Consider the following 12228-nt stretch of genomic DNA (forward strand, 5'->3'; position numbering starts at 1 on the left):
TAGATGAGCAGTGGCAAGAGATGAGAGGGTGGGGGGTGGAGAGAGAGAGAGAAAGAATGGATTCATGTAGGTTATTAGCTGAAGACGCTTTAATATTTATGAAGTGCTCTTTTTTTTTTAATCCAAAGTCTTAGGATCCAGTTACAGGGAGCTGCGTCACCCTCTAGATCACATGGTAATTGTTGCTATTTCAAGGATCAAGTCTTGCAGAGTGGCACAAAGCCCCCCACCCACTTCTTTTGTACCACTTAGTGTCGGACAGTGATTATTGTATGATGGAGGGAGAGCTGCGGTTCTGATCAAACGCAGTTTAGGAGCTCAGTGTACTGTGTGTGCTTCCCCCCCTCTCTCTCCTAGAGTGAATCTGGCGGATATCAAGGGAGGAAGGACAGCTCTAATTGGTTTCTCAATGAAAGATAATCACCTATTCCCAGCAGAGGGTTCGGATTAGCACTCAGCATCTCCTCTCCACTGATTTCAGATTTCTCTGCCTCCGTTTGCAGCCCATTCAGCAGTAAGTGGATCGAAGAAAGCTGTTCACCACCCATTAGTGGCAGCAGATCTCCCTGCTCACTTATTTAGAAGCTTCATTCACTCAGCGCTCGCCTTCTCTGCTGCTGCGGGCTAACAAAGTTAGCAAAGGTTGGAAAATGAGCGAGCTGGAAGGGGACTTTGCCAAGATTTTGCAGCTGAAGGAAGAGAGAATTAAAGAGTTGGAGAAGCGACTGTCAGAGAAGGAAGAGGAGATCCAGGAACTGAAAAGAAAACTGCACAAATGCCAATCAGTGCTGCCAGTGCCTACCACCCATATCGGACCCCGCACCACCCGGGCACAGGGCATCTCCGCGGAACCCCAGACCTACAGGTCTTTCCACGACCTCAGACAGGCATTTAGGAAATTCACCAAATCGGAAAGGTAGGACCAGCCGCTGGGGACATGGGCAGACCCCCTCTACCCCAGGTCGTCGCCAGCCTTGCGTTAGACGCCTGCAGCCCCTGGGGGATGGTTGCGGGAGGGGTGGGCACAGATCCTGTCTCCTCGGAGCTCCGCGCCCCTCCGGTTAAGGGGACCAGGTGGCAAATGTTAGCTGTTTCTGCCCGTCCCGTGCTGCTGTCAGGCCGAGGAAGGGTCACACCCCCGAGCGGGGCAGCCGGAGCAGGGAAGCCTCACAAAGTTTCTCTTTGGGCGCTTGCATAAATCATGGGCCGACTCCAACCCTCCCCAGCTCCCAGGCTCGGGCGAGCAGCCTCCTCTGCCCCCTCTCCCTCCTCTCCAGCCTTCCTGCTGCGGGCCGCCCCAGGTCAGCTCGTCCCGGGATGGGCCGGGTCACAGCCCGCTCCCCATCAGCGTGTGCTCCCGGCTGTTGTTGAGCCGGCCTGAGCGCTGTGCGCATGCTCAGTAACCTCCCTTGGCCCCGCTGCCCGAGCTCTGCTGGACGGACCCCACAACTTGCTCCCTCAACCAAATGGGGGAGGGGGACGGGTGTGCGCGGCGGCGGGGGAGGGGGGTCAGGACTGGAGACAGTGATAGCCGAAAGTGGAGGGAGGGGGAGGGAGCAGCTGAGAGGCAAAACCCGGCTCCCGGCCCCCTCCTGCCTGGCGGCGGCTGCTGCAAGACTCCCGGACACCGGAGAAGCCCCATCGATCGGCTCCTGCCTGAAAGCCCCTGTGGCAGCAGCCAGCGGAAGTCCAGAGCGCATTAGGGGCTTTTAGGCGCGGGAAGTGCAGAGCGCGCAATGCACACTGCAGGATATTGAATATCCCATTAACCCGAGCGCCCCCCCCCCCCCCCCCCCCGGGGGGGCCGGGGGGGGGGGGGGGGGGGAGGCACGCGGCCGGGGGCGGGGGGGGGGGGGGGGTTTCAATAGGCTCGTGACAAGTTGCTTGGCGGTGCGCCTCGGCTGCATCAAGGGTCACCCCCCCCCCCAGAGCCCGCCTCTGCTTTGGGCCCCGGAGGGTGCTGGCGAAGTGGGGCCCTGCCCTGCCGTCTCCATGGCGATGGAAGCTGAGGGGAGAGGGCAGCGGCCAAGCTGGCAGAAATGTCCGCTCCTCTCCTCCGTCCGGGGCTGGAAACTTTGAGCCTTCCCCGCCTACAGCCGCAGGGGCAGAGGCGTTATAGGGCCCCCGGCTGCCCTAGAGGATCGGGTCTCCTTCCCCGCCCCTACGAGTCCCCTGTCTGCGCGCCGCCTCCCCGGGAGAAGCGCGGCGCTGAGTCCGGAGCGCAGCTCGCGCGGAGGTGGCCTGGGAACAGTGGAGAATTGTTAGTGTGAGAGCAGCCCAGTTCCCCAGCGGGCCTGTGTGAGAAACGTCTGTGAGCCTGGGCTACAGACACAGCCCATTTGAAAGAGCCAGAAGGGTGTGATTAAAAGTTGGCTTCGTCACAGCGTCAACTGCTGCCTCTGTGTGTGTTTGTTTGATGTGATTCCCTTGACTATTTCCCAGCTGGTTTGGGTGACTTACTCCTCTCCTTTCTAGCAGATCCAGACTTCTGCCTGTTTGCCTCTTTAAGAAACTCAGTTCTCCAAAGATTGATTTGGGTTTAAGCCTGATTTTTTTCCCCATTCAATGGTTCCTTTGCTACATTTCACCACGGCTTTTTAATTGCTACTTGACGACTGGGTTTATTTTTAAATTCCTCTCAGTCTGACAGTCCTGCTTTTCAGGCTGGAGGGGGTTCCACCAGGGCTTGAAAGAGGGCACTGTGGGTCTCCAATTAAAATTCATTTGGGCTTGCAGTATGGCATTCCAAGTGATAATTGTCAAGTGTGTGACATTCCCACTGGAAAAGCCTTTAAAAAGAGATCTGGTGTGGAAGTGGCAGCCACCACCCCCCTCCTGCTGTGTCCAAAGTTGAGAAAAGCTCCTATGTGGAGGGATCCTCTAGCTGCAGACAGATTATTCATTCTATTAGATGTGTCAAAGCACATATTTTTCTTGCAATATACTTTGCAAGTATGTCCCCACTTCCTCCTCTTTCTGGTTTACACTAGGACAGAGGGTAAACTTTTTTCCACTCAGTATTTGGGCCCATGCTTTAGAATGGAACCCATAAAGTTTATTTTCAGCAGGCTGACTCACTGTAGTGTAAAGAGTTATGACAAGTATAATATATGAACATAGCAGTGGTTGGAATTTGGGGTGGGGGGGGTGCACCAGAACATTTAAAGGAGCAGTATGTGGTTAATAGGAATATCAAACAATACCTTTTTTCTTTGTCAGAAAAGTATGGCTGATTGGCTCATTCAGATCCAATATTTTATTCAGAAATAAGGGTGTGCCCTTCAAATTTCTGACATTCCACTTTAACTGCTTTACTTTTTAAATGTTGGTTCTGTTCTGGGTTCCCTTGCTAAAAGTTGAAGTAATCTTGATAGGTTTATTGGAGCTGAAAGGGATAGTTTTATAGAATGACTGAGCCTACAATAACATAGCCTCAAGCAATGTGCCCAGTGACAGCTGTTAAAGTTATAGTATCCTCTTTAAGGTCTTCTTTTTAATTGCTGGACCACTTGGAGATTTCTCATCAACAGCAGAATAAATGTACTATGAATGTTTTGTTCCTATTTAGAACCTGAACATTACACAATAAAAACGATGTATGTGAATATTATTGTTACTGAAATTGTGTTCATAATATTTTAACATAATCATAGAAACATAGATTTTGAAATATTTATTGCTACAAAATTCAAACAAACTTCTCTAACTACAAACTATAATCACTACTCAAATGCCTTGTGATACATTATTCAGATTTACTTGCATTAGTGGAGTGTATAAAATTAAGACCTCCATAAATAATCTTTGCAAAATGCATATGTCATCAGTGAGAACAGGGAGAAAAAGAGATCTGGGCTCTTAGCATATGTCAAGCAAATAATAACACTGAGAAAATATAAAAATCCTACTGATTGAATAAGGACTGTGGACATTTCAAAATTCATAGTATCGATCAAACAGACTACTGAAATGTACAGCATTATCTGAATCTATACTATGAATTGCCCCCGACCTGATATTCTGTGGATGAGACAGCTGTCCATTAAAACAATTAAAAATAAAAGCTAAGATCGGCATTGGAAATGAACCATTTTCTTCAAATTAAAACAAACTCATCTTCTCTCTTTCACAAGTGCTGTTTCTGAAACTAAATATGTTTTCTTCAATAGAAGCTATAGCCAGGCATCTGCAATATGTGAGCTGCAAAAATCGGAGACCTGAAATTTTTTTATTTTGGCCAAATTATCCATAAAGAAATCAGCTTGGATCATAGGCTATTTTGGTTGTCACTTCAGAAAACTGCTCTGCATTGGACACACTTATAAAATATAACTTAACATGGCCAAAACCAAGCTCCTGATCTTTCCCCCTACATCCCTCTCCTCCCCTGTGCTTTTCCCTGTAATGGTGAACAGCACCATTCTCCCTGTGGCTCAGACCTGTCATCTTTGCCTTCTCCTTTGACCCATGCATCCAGACCATATTGAAATCTTGTCACTTCTTCCTGTGTAATACTCCAAGTAATTCCAAGATTCAACTTCCACTGTCTCCCCATGTTGCCAAAACTCTTGTCCAAGCTCTGATCATCTCATGCCTTAACTACTGTAACCTTCTCCTCTCTGGTCTTGTAACACATATGAAAACTACAACCTGATAACAGCCAGAGAGATGACAAGCTGTGATCACTACTAGGGACTGGCTAGGGGTCACACATCCTATTATATTTGTTGCTTTGTCCCCGATTTTTGTTCCATCCATCTTTTACTTTTTTGTCTTTTAGACCGTGAGCAATTTGGGACAGGGATTGTCATTTGTTGTTGTGTTTACACAGTGCCTAGCACAATTGGGCCCAATCTGATCGAGGCCTTTAGGCAGTACTGCAGTGGGGAAACTTCTTTCTCTTCCACCAGCAAAATGCCAGTTAATGAGTTAATACTTTCACATCCTTAACAATTTTTGTTTCTCCTCTTAAAATTCTCTCCAGTTTGTTGACATCTTTCTGCCACTGAGATGCTCAAAAAGGGATACAGGTTCTAGGTGTATTCTTCCAGGCCATAGGGGAGAGATGATTTTCTTGTTCAATGATGCCTCTGCATGTGCATTCCAAAAATTGCAATTACTTTTTATATTGTTGCATCATACTCCAAGTTCACATCCTTTATCACCCTGGTCTCTTTCAGCATTTCTACTTTCCAAATATCTCCCTCACATTAATTATTTGTTTCAGACTGTTTTTATCACATGTATTTGTTTATATGTTTCCAAAGTGAATCTCATTTTGGTTTTGTTCCTGGGAGATGCTTCTGTCTCCTGTAGGAGTTGCAGGTGCTCAATATCTCACAGGAACAGACACCTATTTCTTGAACATATTTCTAACTTTGTAATATATTCTGCAGAATTTTTCCATTGTTAATAATTGTATGATTCCTATGCCCTTACTGTGTCCTTACTGGTGGTTGCAACACTTTTCAATTTAGTATCTGAGAGTTTAAGGTTCTTGTCCCATATAATTAATTAAGTTAAACAAAACTGGGCTCAATAATGATCCTTGCAGCATTCACTGACCAATCTCCTTCTCCTCCATTTATCCCCAAATTAATACATTGAACATTAGTGTATCATTCCAAACAATATTTTTGTTCATGGGTTTTCAGCAGGCATGGGTTATATCAAATCCAATCTTTCAAATATACAATGTATCAAAATGTTAAAATGTTTTGCTGAAGTCTAGGTACATTGTAAGTCTCTGACTACCGTGTTTTGTTTGTCCATTAAGCCTAAACCCTGCAGTTTACCAAAAATGAGATCTTGTTTGTGTGGAATTATGCTTATAAACACATGATACTTAGTAATTATGTTCCTACATGTTTAATAATTGCATGCATTTTTGTTCCAATATTTTACTAGGGTTAAAAGTTAGTTTCTAGATAGTAATTGCCAGGTAGATGTGGTACCATTTTTCTCTAGGTATCTCCATGATTCTCTGACTTTTCACCTAAAATCGCCAATAGTTCAGTATCTCCATTAATCACCTTGGGACTCCAGGATATGATACATACATACATACATACATACATACATACATACATACATACAGAGCTGAAATTGATTTGGAGAGTACAGGATGATGCTCATTTCTAAATCTGGAGACAACTTCCATATAATAGAAGCCAATAAAATATTTAGACTGGGGCTGTTGATTAATCGCAGTTAACTCACGAGATTAACTTAAAAAAATTATTTGTGATTAATCACAGTTTTAACTGCACTGTTAAACAATAGAATACCAATTGAAATGTATTAAATATTTTGGATGTTTTTCTAAATTTTCAAATATATTGATTTCAATTACAACACTACATTTGTAAATTCCGCTTTCATGATAAACAGATTGCACTACAGTACTTGTATTAGGTGAATTGAAAAATACTATTTCTTTTGTTTTTCTACAGTGCAAATACTTGTAATCAAAAATGAATATAAAATGAGCATTGTACACTTTGTATTCTGTGTTGTAATTGAAATAAATATATTTGAAAATGTAGAAAACATCCCAAAATATTCAAATAAATGGTATTCTATTATTGTTTAACAGTGCGATTAATCATGTGTTTAATCCTGATTATTTTTTTTAATCGCTTGACAACCCTAATTTAGACCAATATTGACATCAGTCTATCCTTAAGTTTTGAGTTGTTCTTAATTTAACCCATTAGGGCCTGATCCACTGATGTCAATGGGAGCCTTCCTATAGATGCCAGTGGGCTTTATATCCCTTTGCTTGCCAAAAGAACATTGATAATTAATTACTGTATATTTTTATAGCAAATATTATTGTAATATATATAAATGAATCTGAAATCCTCCTACTAAACAACATTAAATAAACATGATAGAAATTTTGAAAAACAATTATCTTACTGAGAGCATAAAACAGAGTAGATTGTAGATATGAAATGTATTTGGCAGAACGTTAATATTATTTTAATATTTTGTTCTATTTCATTCACAATTTAATGGGTCAGCATTTTAAAGATTCACTATGATCTGAAGAAATTTGTATTAAAATAGAAATACATGAATAATTTCCCTTTTTTATATGCAAGTACTTTTCTTTTTTGCCTTAATCATATTGTGCATTAAAGATTTGCACCTATAAGACAATGACTGGTTGTTTTTTTTTTAAGGTCACTATTAAGGAGTAATTTGTCTTCACATAACAGAATTAGTGTTATATGCAAACATCCTGAAAAGACTCTTAAACTATATCACTCCAAACTAATATCTTTATTGAATAATATAATTTAGTTATAATGAGAAAAGAAAAGCATTCTTGTGTACACTTCTATAGATTTGTGAATATTCTGGTATAAACAAAAACCTTACAAACTTTACAGATAGTCATCCTATCCATGATGTCAGGTAGCTTTCTGTGCGTGTGTGTGGTCTTCTAAAAATGGCAATTCTTTCTAATTATGGAAGGGTTGTGTGTGTGTAAGTAATTATGTTGAAGAAATAAATGTGCTTGTTTATAAATCTCACAGAAAACTTTTGAGGAAGGGGTCATGCTGCCTTTTGAGTTTGAAATATACCTAGCATTTTGTCGACTGGGGAAAAAACTGGCGTGGTAGGAAAAAATCATTAATACCACTCCAACGGTAATAGCATGTAATCTTCTATATTTGTGATTTGTTTTAATATTCACATACCATGGGTGTGTTTAAATACTTACATATATAGATACAAACTACTAGATGAAGTCTAAAAGATCTGTCATCTATTTGCTGTTTATCTGAACCTAAAATGGAAAAAAATCCCCTAAATTATTTCTTCTGTAGCTTAGTAACAGCTATATATCTAGTAACTAGGTACTATGGGCATGTCAGTAATGTCTGAGAGAGATAGTATAGTATTCCTGGTTGTTAACCAAAACTCTTGGGCACTGAGCACTTCTCATGTACAAAGCACTGCCAAATTTTAAATGTGTTTAGGTGCCTAAAGATGCAGATAGGTGCTTATTGTGATTTTCATAAACCTTATTTTACTGTTACCACAACAAAGTAGCAAAATGGAAATGATCTGTCCATTGTAATTTTGGTGCAAGGAGTTTACACCAAACCATTCAAAGGTGTTTTTGCTTTTAAGTTCAGAAAGAAGAGTTATAGTGTTTGCCACAAGATGGCAGTGAGACTTAATGTTTAACACACAATTTTGGGGTGTATTTTGGTTTCAGTCAAAATTCCATTTTTATTCTTTGTGCAACTACTTGTTCTCCTGACAAGCAGACATAGTTCAGCTTTCCAGAATCAATAAACCATACCAAGTCTTAATTTTTATGTCTTTGACATTGTCTAATATATCAAACTATAGGAAAAGAACGTGTAAAGAGAACAATGTACAACTTATCTCTTTTCAATACTGCTAGGTTTCAACATAAACCCGTGTGATGCATCCAGTATAATGCTAGGATTTGGCTCTTCAAACATGATCTCAGGGATCACTGTTGATGAATTCCCCATAACTCCATATCAATAACATTTGGAATAAACAAATGTCTAATAATTTTTCTTGCAATATTTAATCAAATAAATATAATTTAAAGTCTAGAATCTGACTTTAGATACAGCCCTGAGCATGCAGTGGTGGTGCATAAATTGCACCACTCTAGGGGTAGTCCCAGGAAATATTGTGACTCAGAGAAACACACCACTGAGTCAAATTCCTCTTGCTCCCAGAAGCTAATTACCCACTGGCCTTTATTACTAGCCATAAATTACGACTGCTCATGCTGGCTTGGATACTATAGGCAGGGAGTGGGGATGTAGCCAAGATTTTGTCCGTTCCTTGCTCCCCTCCATCCCACTTGCTCTGGTAAGGAGTAAACAGGTGAATAACATCGCTTATTCCTATGTGCCTGGATCCAAGGCCTCAGAAGCCTTCTTAAAGACATTTTTTACTTCCTTATGCATTTGCATCAGCATCTAGTCCTATGATTTTTTTTGCATCTTCTGTTAAGGTAGAAAGAACCCATTCCCCATAGCTGAGGGACATAGAGGATGAGTTAATATGAGATCATGTCTAATTCACTGCACCATTGGAAAATAGCATTCAGCCTTCTTGTATGAAACCTATGTAATTCAGCTCTACCTGTATATCTACTCATGAGAACAACCAAGAGGCTGGAAATAAAGTAATAATTCTGGTGCCATGGCTTGTGTGTTTTATACCATTGATGGAGACTTAGTACAGTGTATTAATACATATATAAAGCAAAACTTGAATTATGCTAAGCTTAAATCTTTAATGAAAGGAAGGGAATTCAGATCTAAGGCTTTCACTGTGTTATGCATAATATTTCTTGGACTCTGGATCACTTGCTGATAGAGATGGAGTGGCTGCCCTAAAACAGTATTTTCTTGATTATTTTTTTTGTCATGTTAAAGTTATTAAACTGTCTTGAATGATTTGTTGGTGTGTTTGCTATTTCCATTTGGCTTTAAATCTTTATTAAAATCAGAATTGTGTAAAGATTACTATAAATGTATATGGAACTCCATTTTCAATATAATTACTGCAGCATCTTTTGAGGTTGTAAAGGCTTTGTTAAATATTTTATGATCTTTATGTCTGAGACTCTGTCCAAGGTGCTTTGGGGTGTGTCGCAATAGGCCAACCCTCATTATGCTCCAAGGTAACTACAATATGCAGGAAACAGTTACAGGTGGTTAATAGTCAACAAGATAGATAACCAAAGAATATCTTCTTTGTCTGTCTAGGTTAGCCACCACAACATATTCAGGAAGAGTATAATTGTTTTAAAGGTATAGATTAAAAAGAAAATCTCCATGTTAGTCATCCCACCGATTACTGATATGATACCATCTGGCTTCAGTGTGTTGTGACAGGGCATACTTAAATACTTAGTCCATGGCTGATTAACACAAAAGCTCACAATGGCTTCATTAGAATCATTAGGCTTTATTATGTCAATATATTTTAAGGAGCCTTTATTCCACAGATCATTTCATAGAAAGTAACACAGCATGCTAAAAAGCCCTTATGAAATTTTTGATGCAAACTAACTGCTGTGTGCATGCAGCTGCTACATCTAAATGTTAAATCACTCATTTGCAGTTTTATTTCAATAATAAATACAGAAGCATAACTCTACTTTTGACTCACTTCCTGCAAAAAGAGTCCCTTTTGCTAATGCAGAGAGCATGGTCTTGCTGGGTGATGAGTGTCCTCACCTTTGAAAAGCAGCTGACATGTACGTGAAGCAACTACTTTTATTATTTCATTAGAGGCCCTAGCATTTTGCAGGTCTTGAGAGAAGATAATCTGTTACAGGAATTCTACTGTAACTTAAAAATATATATGAATATTCTGGAAAGAAAGGCTGAATCTAAGCCTGATCCTGAAAAATCTATATTTCTTGACTAATCCTTTCTCATTCAAGTTGTACTGTTGAATTCTGTTGTGCAGAGGTCTGGGCTTTAAGTTGTCCAAGGTAACAAAAGTCCAGCTCAGCTTGTTTCACAAGTGTTTAGAAAAGTAAGCAAGAGTTGCAGACAAGTATCCAGTTACTAACTGGATCACTTATGTAAAAAGAACTCCAGGTACAATCAGGGGTTGGCATAACCACAAGCTGAAAGATCCCAGAAAAGAGAGGGAAAGCTTATTGTTTAAAATCACTGAAATGTGGTGTGGTTGATTTTAATGGGATGAGATTGGATTTTCTTTTATGTGCGGAGCACTGACAAGAATAGTGGGATGGGTGGACTGCAAGGAGTGAGCTTCACTATCATGTCTGCTAACCCCACCTTCTCCTAACAGCCACCATGAACTGTTTTGTTTTCTTGTTGCTGAAAGTCAGTTAATCGGACCAGGCCATCGAGAGGAAATCGGATGACATCAGCAGCTTCAGCTAAATACTGAACAACACCTGAGATGTGAGCCTGAAGTTCTTGCTGTCAGCCTCTCCCTCATGTGTCACTCTGCTCTTCCCCATCTTCCTTCCTACCTTGCTCTTTCTGCCTCTGTCTACTTTGCAGTGCTGCTGTGGCTCTGTGACCAGTCCAGAAAGGCAAGTAAGCAAAGCCTTTTCTTCTGCCAGCGCCTGTCAGCCTTTTATTAAGACTTGGAGTGGCTGATCAGACTCTACTGGTCTGTTTCTCCAGAAGTGAGATGGCAAGTGAGAGTCAGCAGTAGAGATAGAAATTGCAATTGCTATTCTTTTCTCTCCCCTTTTGTTTGTGTCTTTTTTTTTTCCATTGAAGGAAACAGAATTGACCTTGAACAATAGTTCGACTATCTAAACTAATCTTTTCTCCTTTCAACAACAAAAAACAGTTAATACTATTTTAGCTCCATCTAAAAGGTTATCAAACAGAGGTTTTCCCTGTGCAAGACTATACAGCTAAAGAAAAAAGGAATAACGGATATAATTAAAATGAAAGTCTTACTTAATGCTTTAACTGTTTTCTATTTTCTGTGTCTTTAGTAAAAGGCTAAAAAGATATTTAATCAGGCTTGTTCCAATGGAAATAAGCCAGCGATAGCTTGACACAAAACTCTGGACCACACTTAACTGTTTAATGTTATAACAGTGAACAAGGGTTTTATTAACATCTTATCCCTGGTGTGGCCCAAGAGACCCGCTTATCAACACAACACTTCAGTGGGACTACTCAGATGAATAACACTTGCAGGATTGGGCTCAGAAACAAAAAAGATCATCCTATCTGTCCCCCTGCCAATACAGAGCTGTCCCCAGTAGTGTATTCTGAATGCTTTGTTCTGCCCACTTTTAAATTAGATAAGTGATAGGACTTTCACTGCTTCCCTGGGGAGACTAACCCTCAGTCAAACAGACTTCACTGAAGTTAAGAGATTACAGTATAATGCAACTTTAGCCTGGAGAAAATTTTCCTGGTTTTGTTATGAATACCTAAAAGTGTTATATATAACTTTATCATAGCATTGCCTGGAACCACCTCTATAATTTTAAATTGTTTCTGTCTCTCAAATCTTTGATCTCATTTTAAAAATAAAAAAAAGGAAAGTTCTTTAAGTGGGGAATATTACCTTTCAAAATAACATTTGGATATAATAGAAATTCAATGTGGAGTTTGGAAAGGAAAAAAGTTAATCTCTCACTTACTGTTATATTTTTAAGAGCAGTGCATAGATTTAGACATATATGGCATTGTAAGCTACTCCTCTACA

At 40.5% G+C, this 12228-nt stretch overlaps 1 protein-coding gene across 1 annotated transcript in view; it reads left to right on the forward strand.

The window, feature by feature from the left end:
* Window positions 1–276: 276 nt before the first annotated feature.
* PRKG1 (protein kinase cGMP-dependent 1) overlaps window positions 277–12228 on the forward strand; it is an 893233-nt gene continuing 881281 nt past the window's right edge. The window contains exon 1 of the mRNA XM_026650906.2: window positions 277–916. Within this exon, the coding sequence (XP_026506691.1) occupies window positions 651–916 (266 nt within the window). The 5' untranslated portion in view covers window positions 277–650. The remainder of the gene's footprint in view (window positions 917–12228) is intronic.

This window comes from Terrapene carolina, unplaced genomic scaffold, assembly GCF_002925995.2.
Source record: "Terrapene carolina triunguis isolate 2854851 unplaced genomic scaffold, T_m_triunguis-2.0 Scaffold95, whole genome shotgun sequence".
Classification (NCBI taxonomy): domain Eukaryota; kingdom Metazoa; phylum Chordata; order Testudines; family Emydidae; genus Terrapene; species Terrapene triunguis.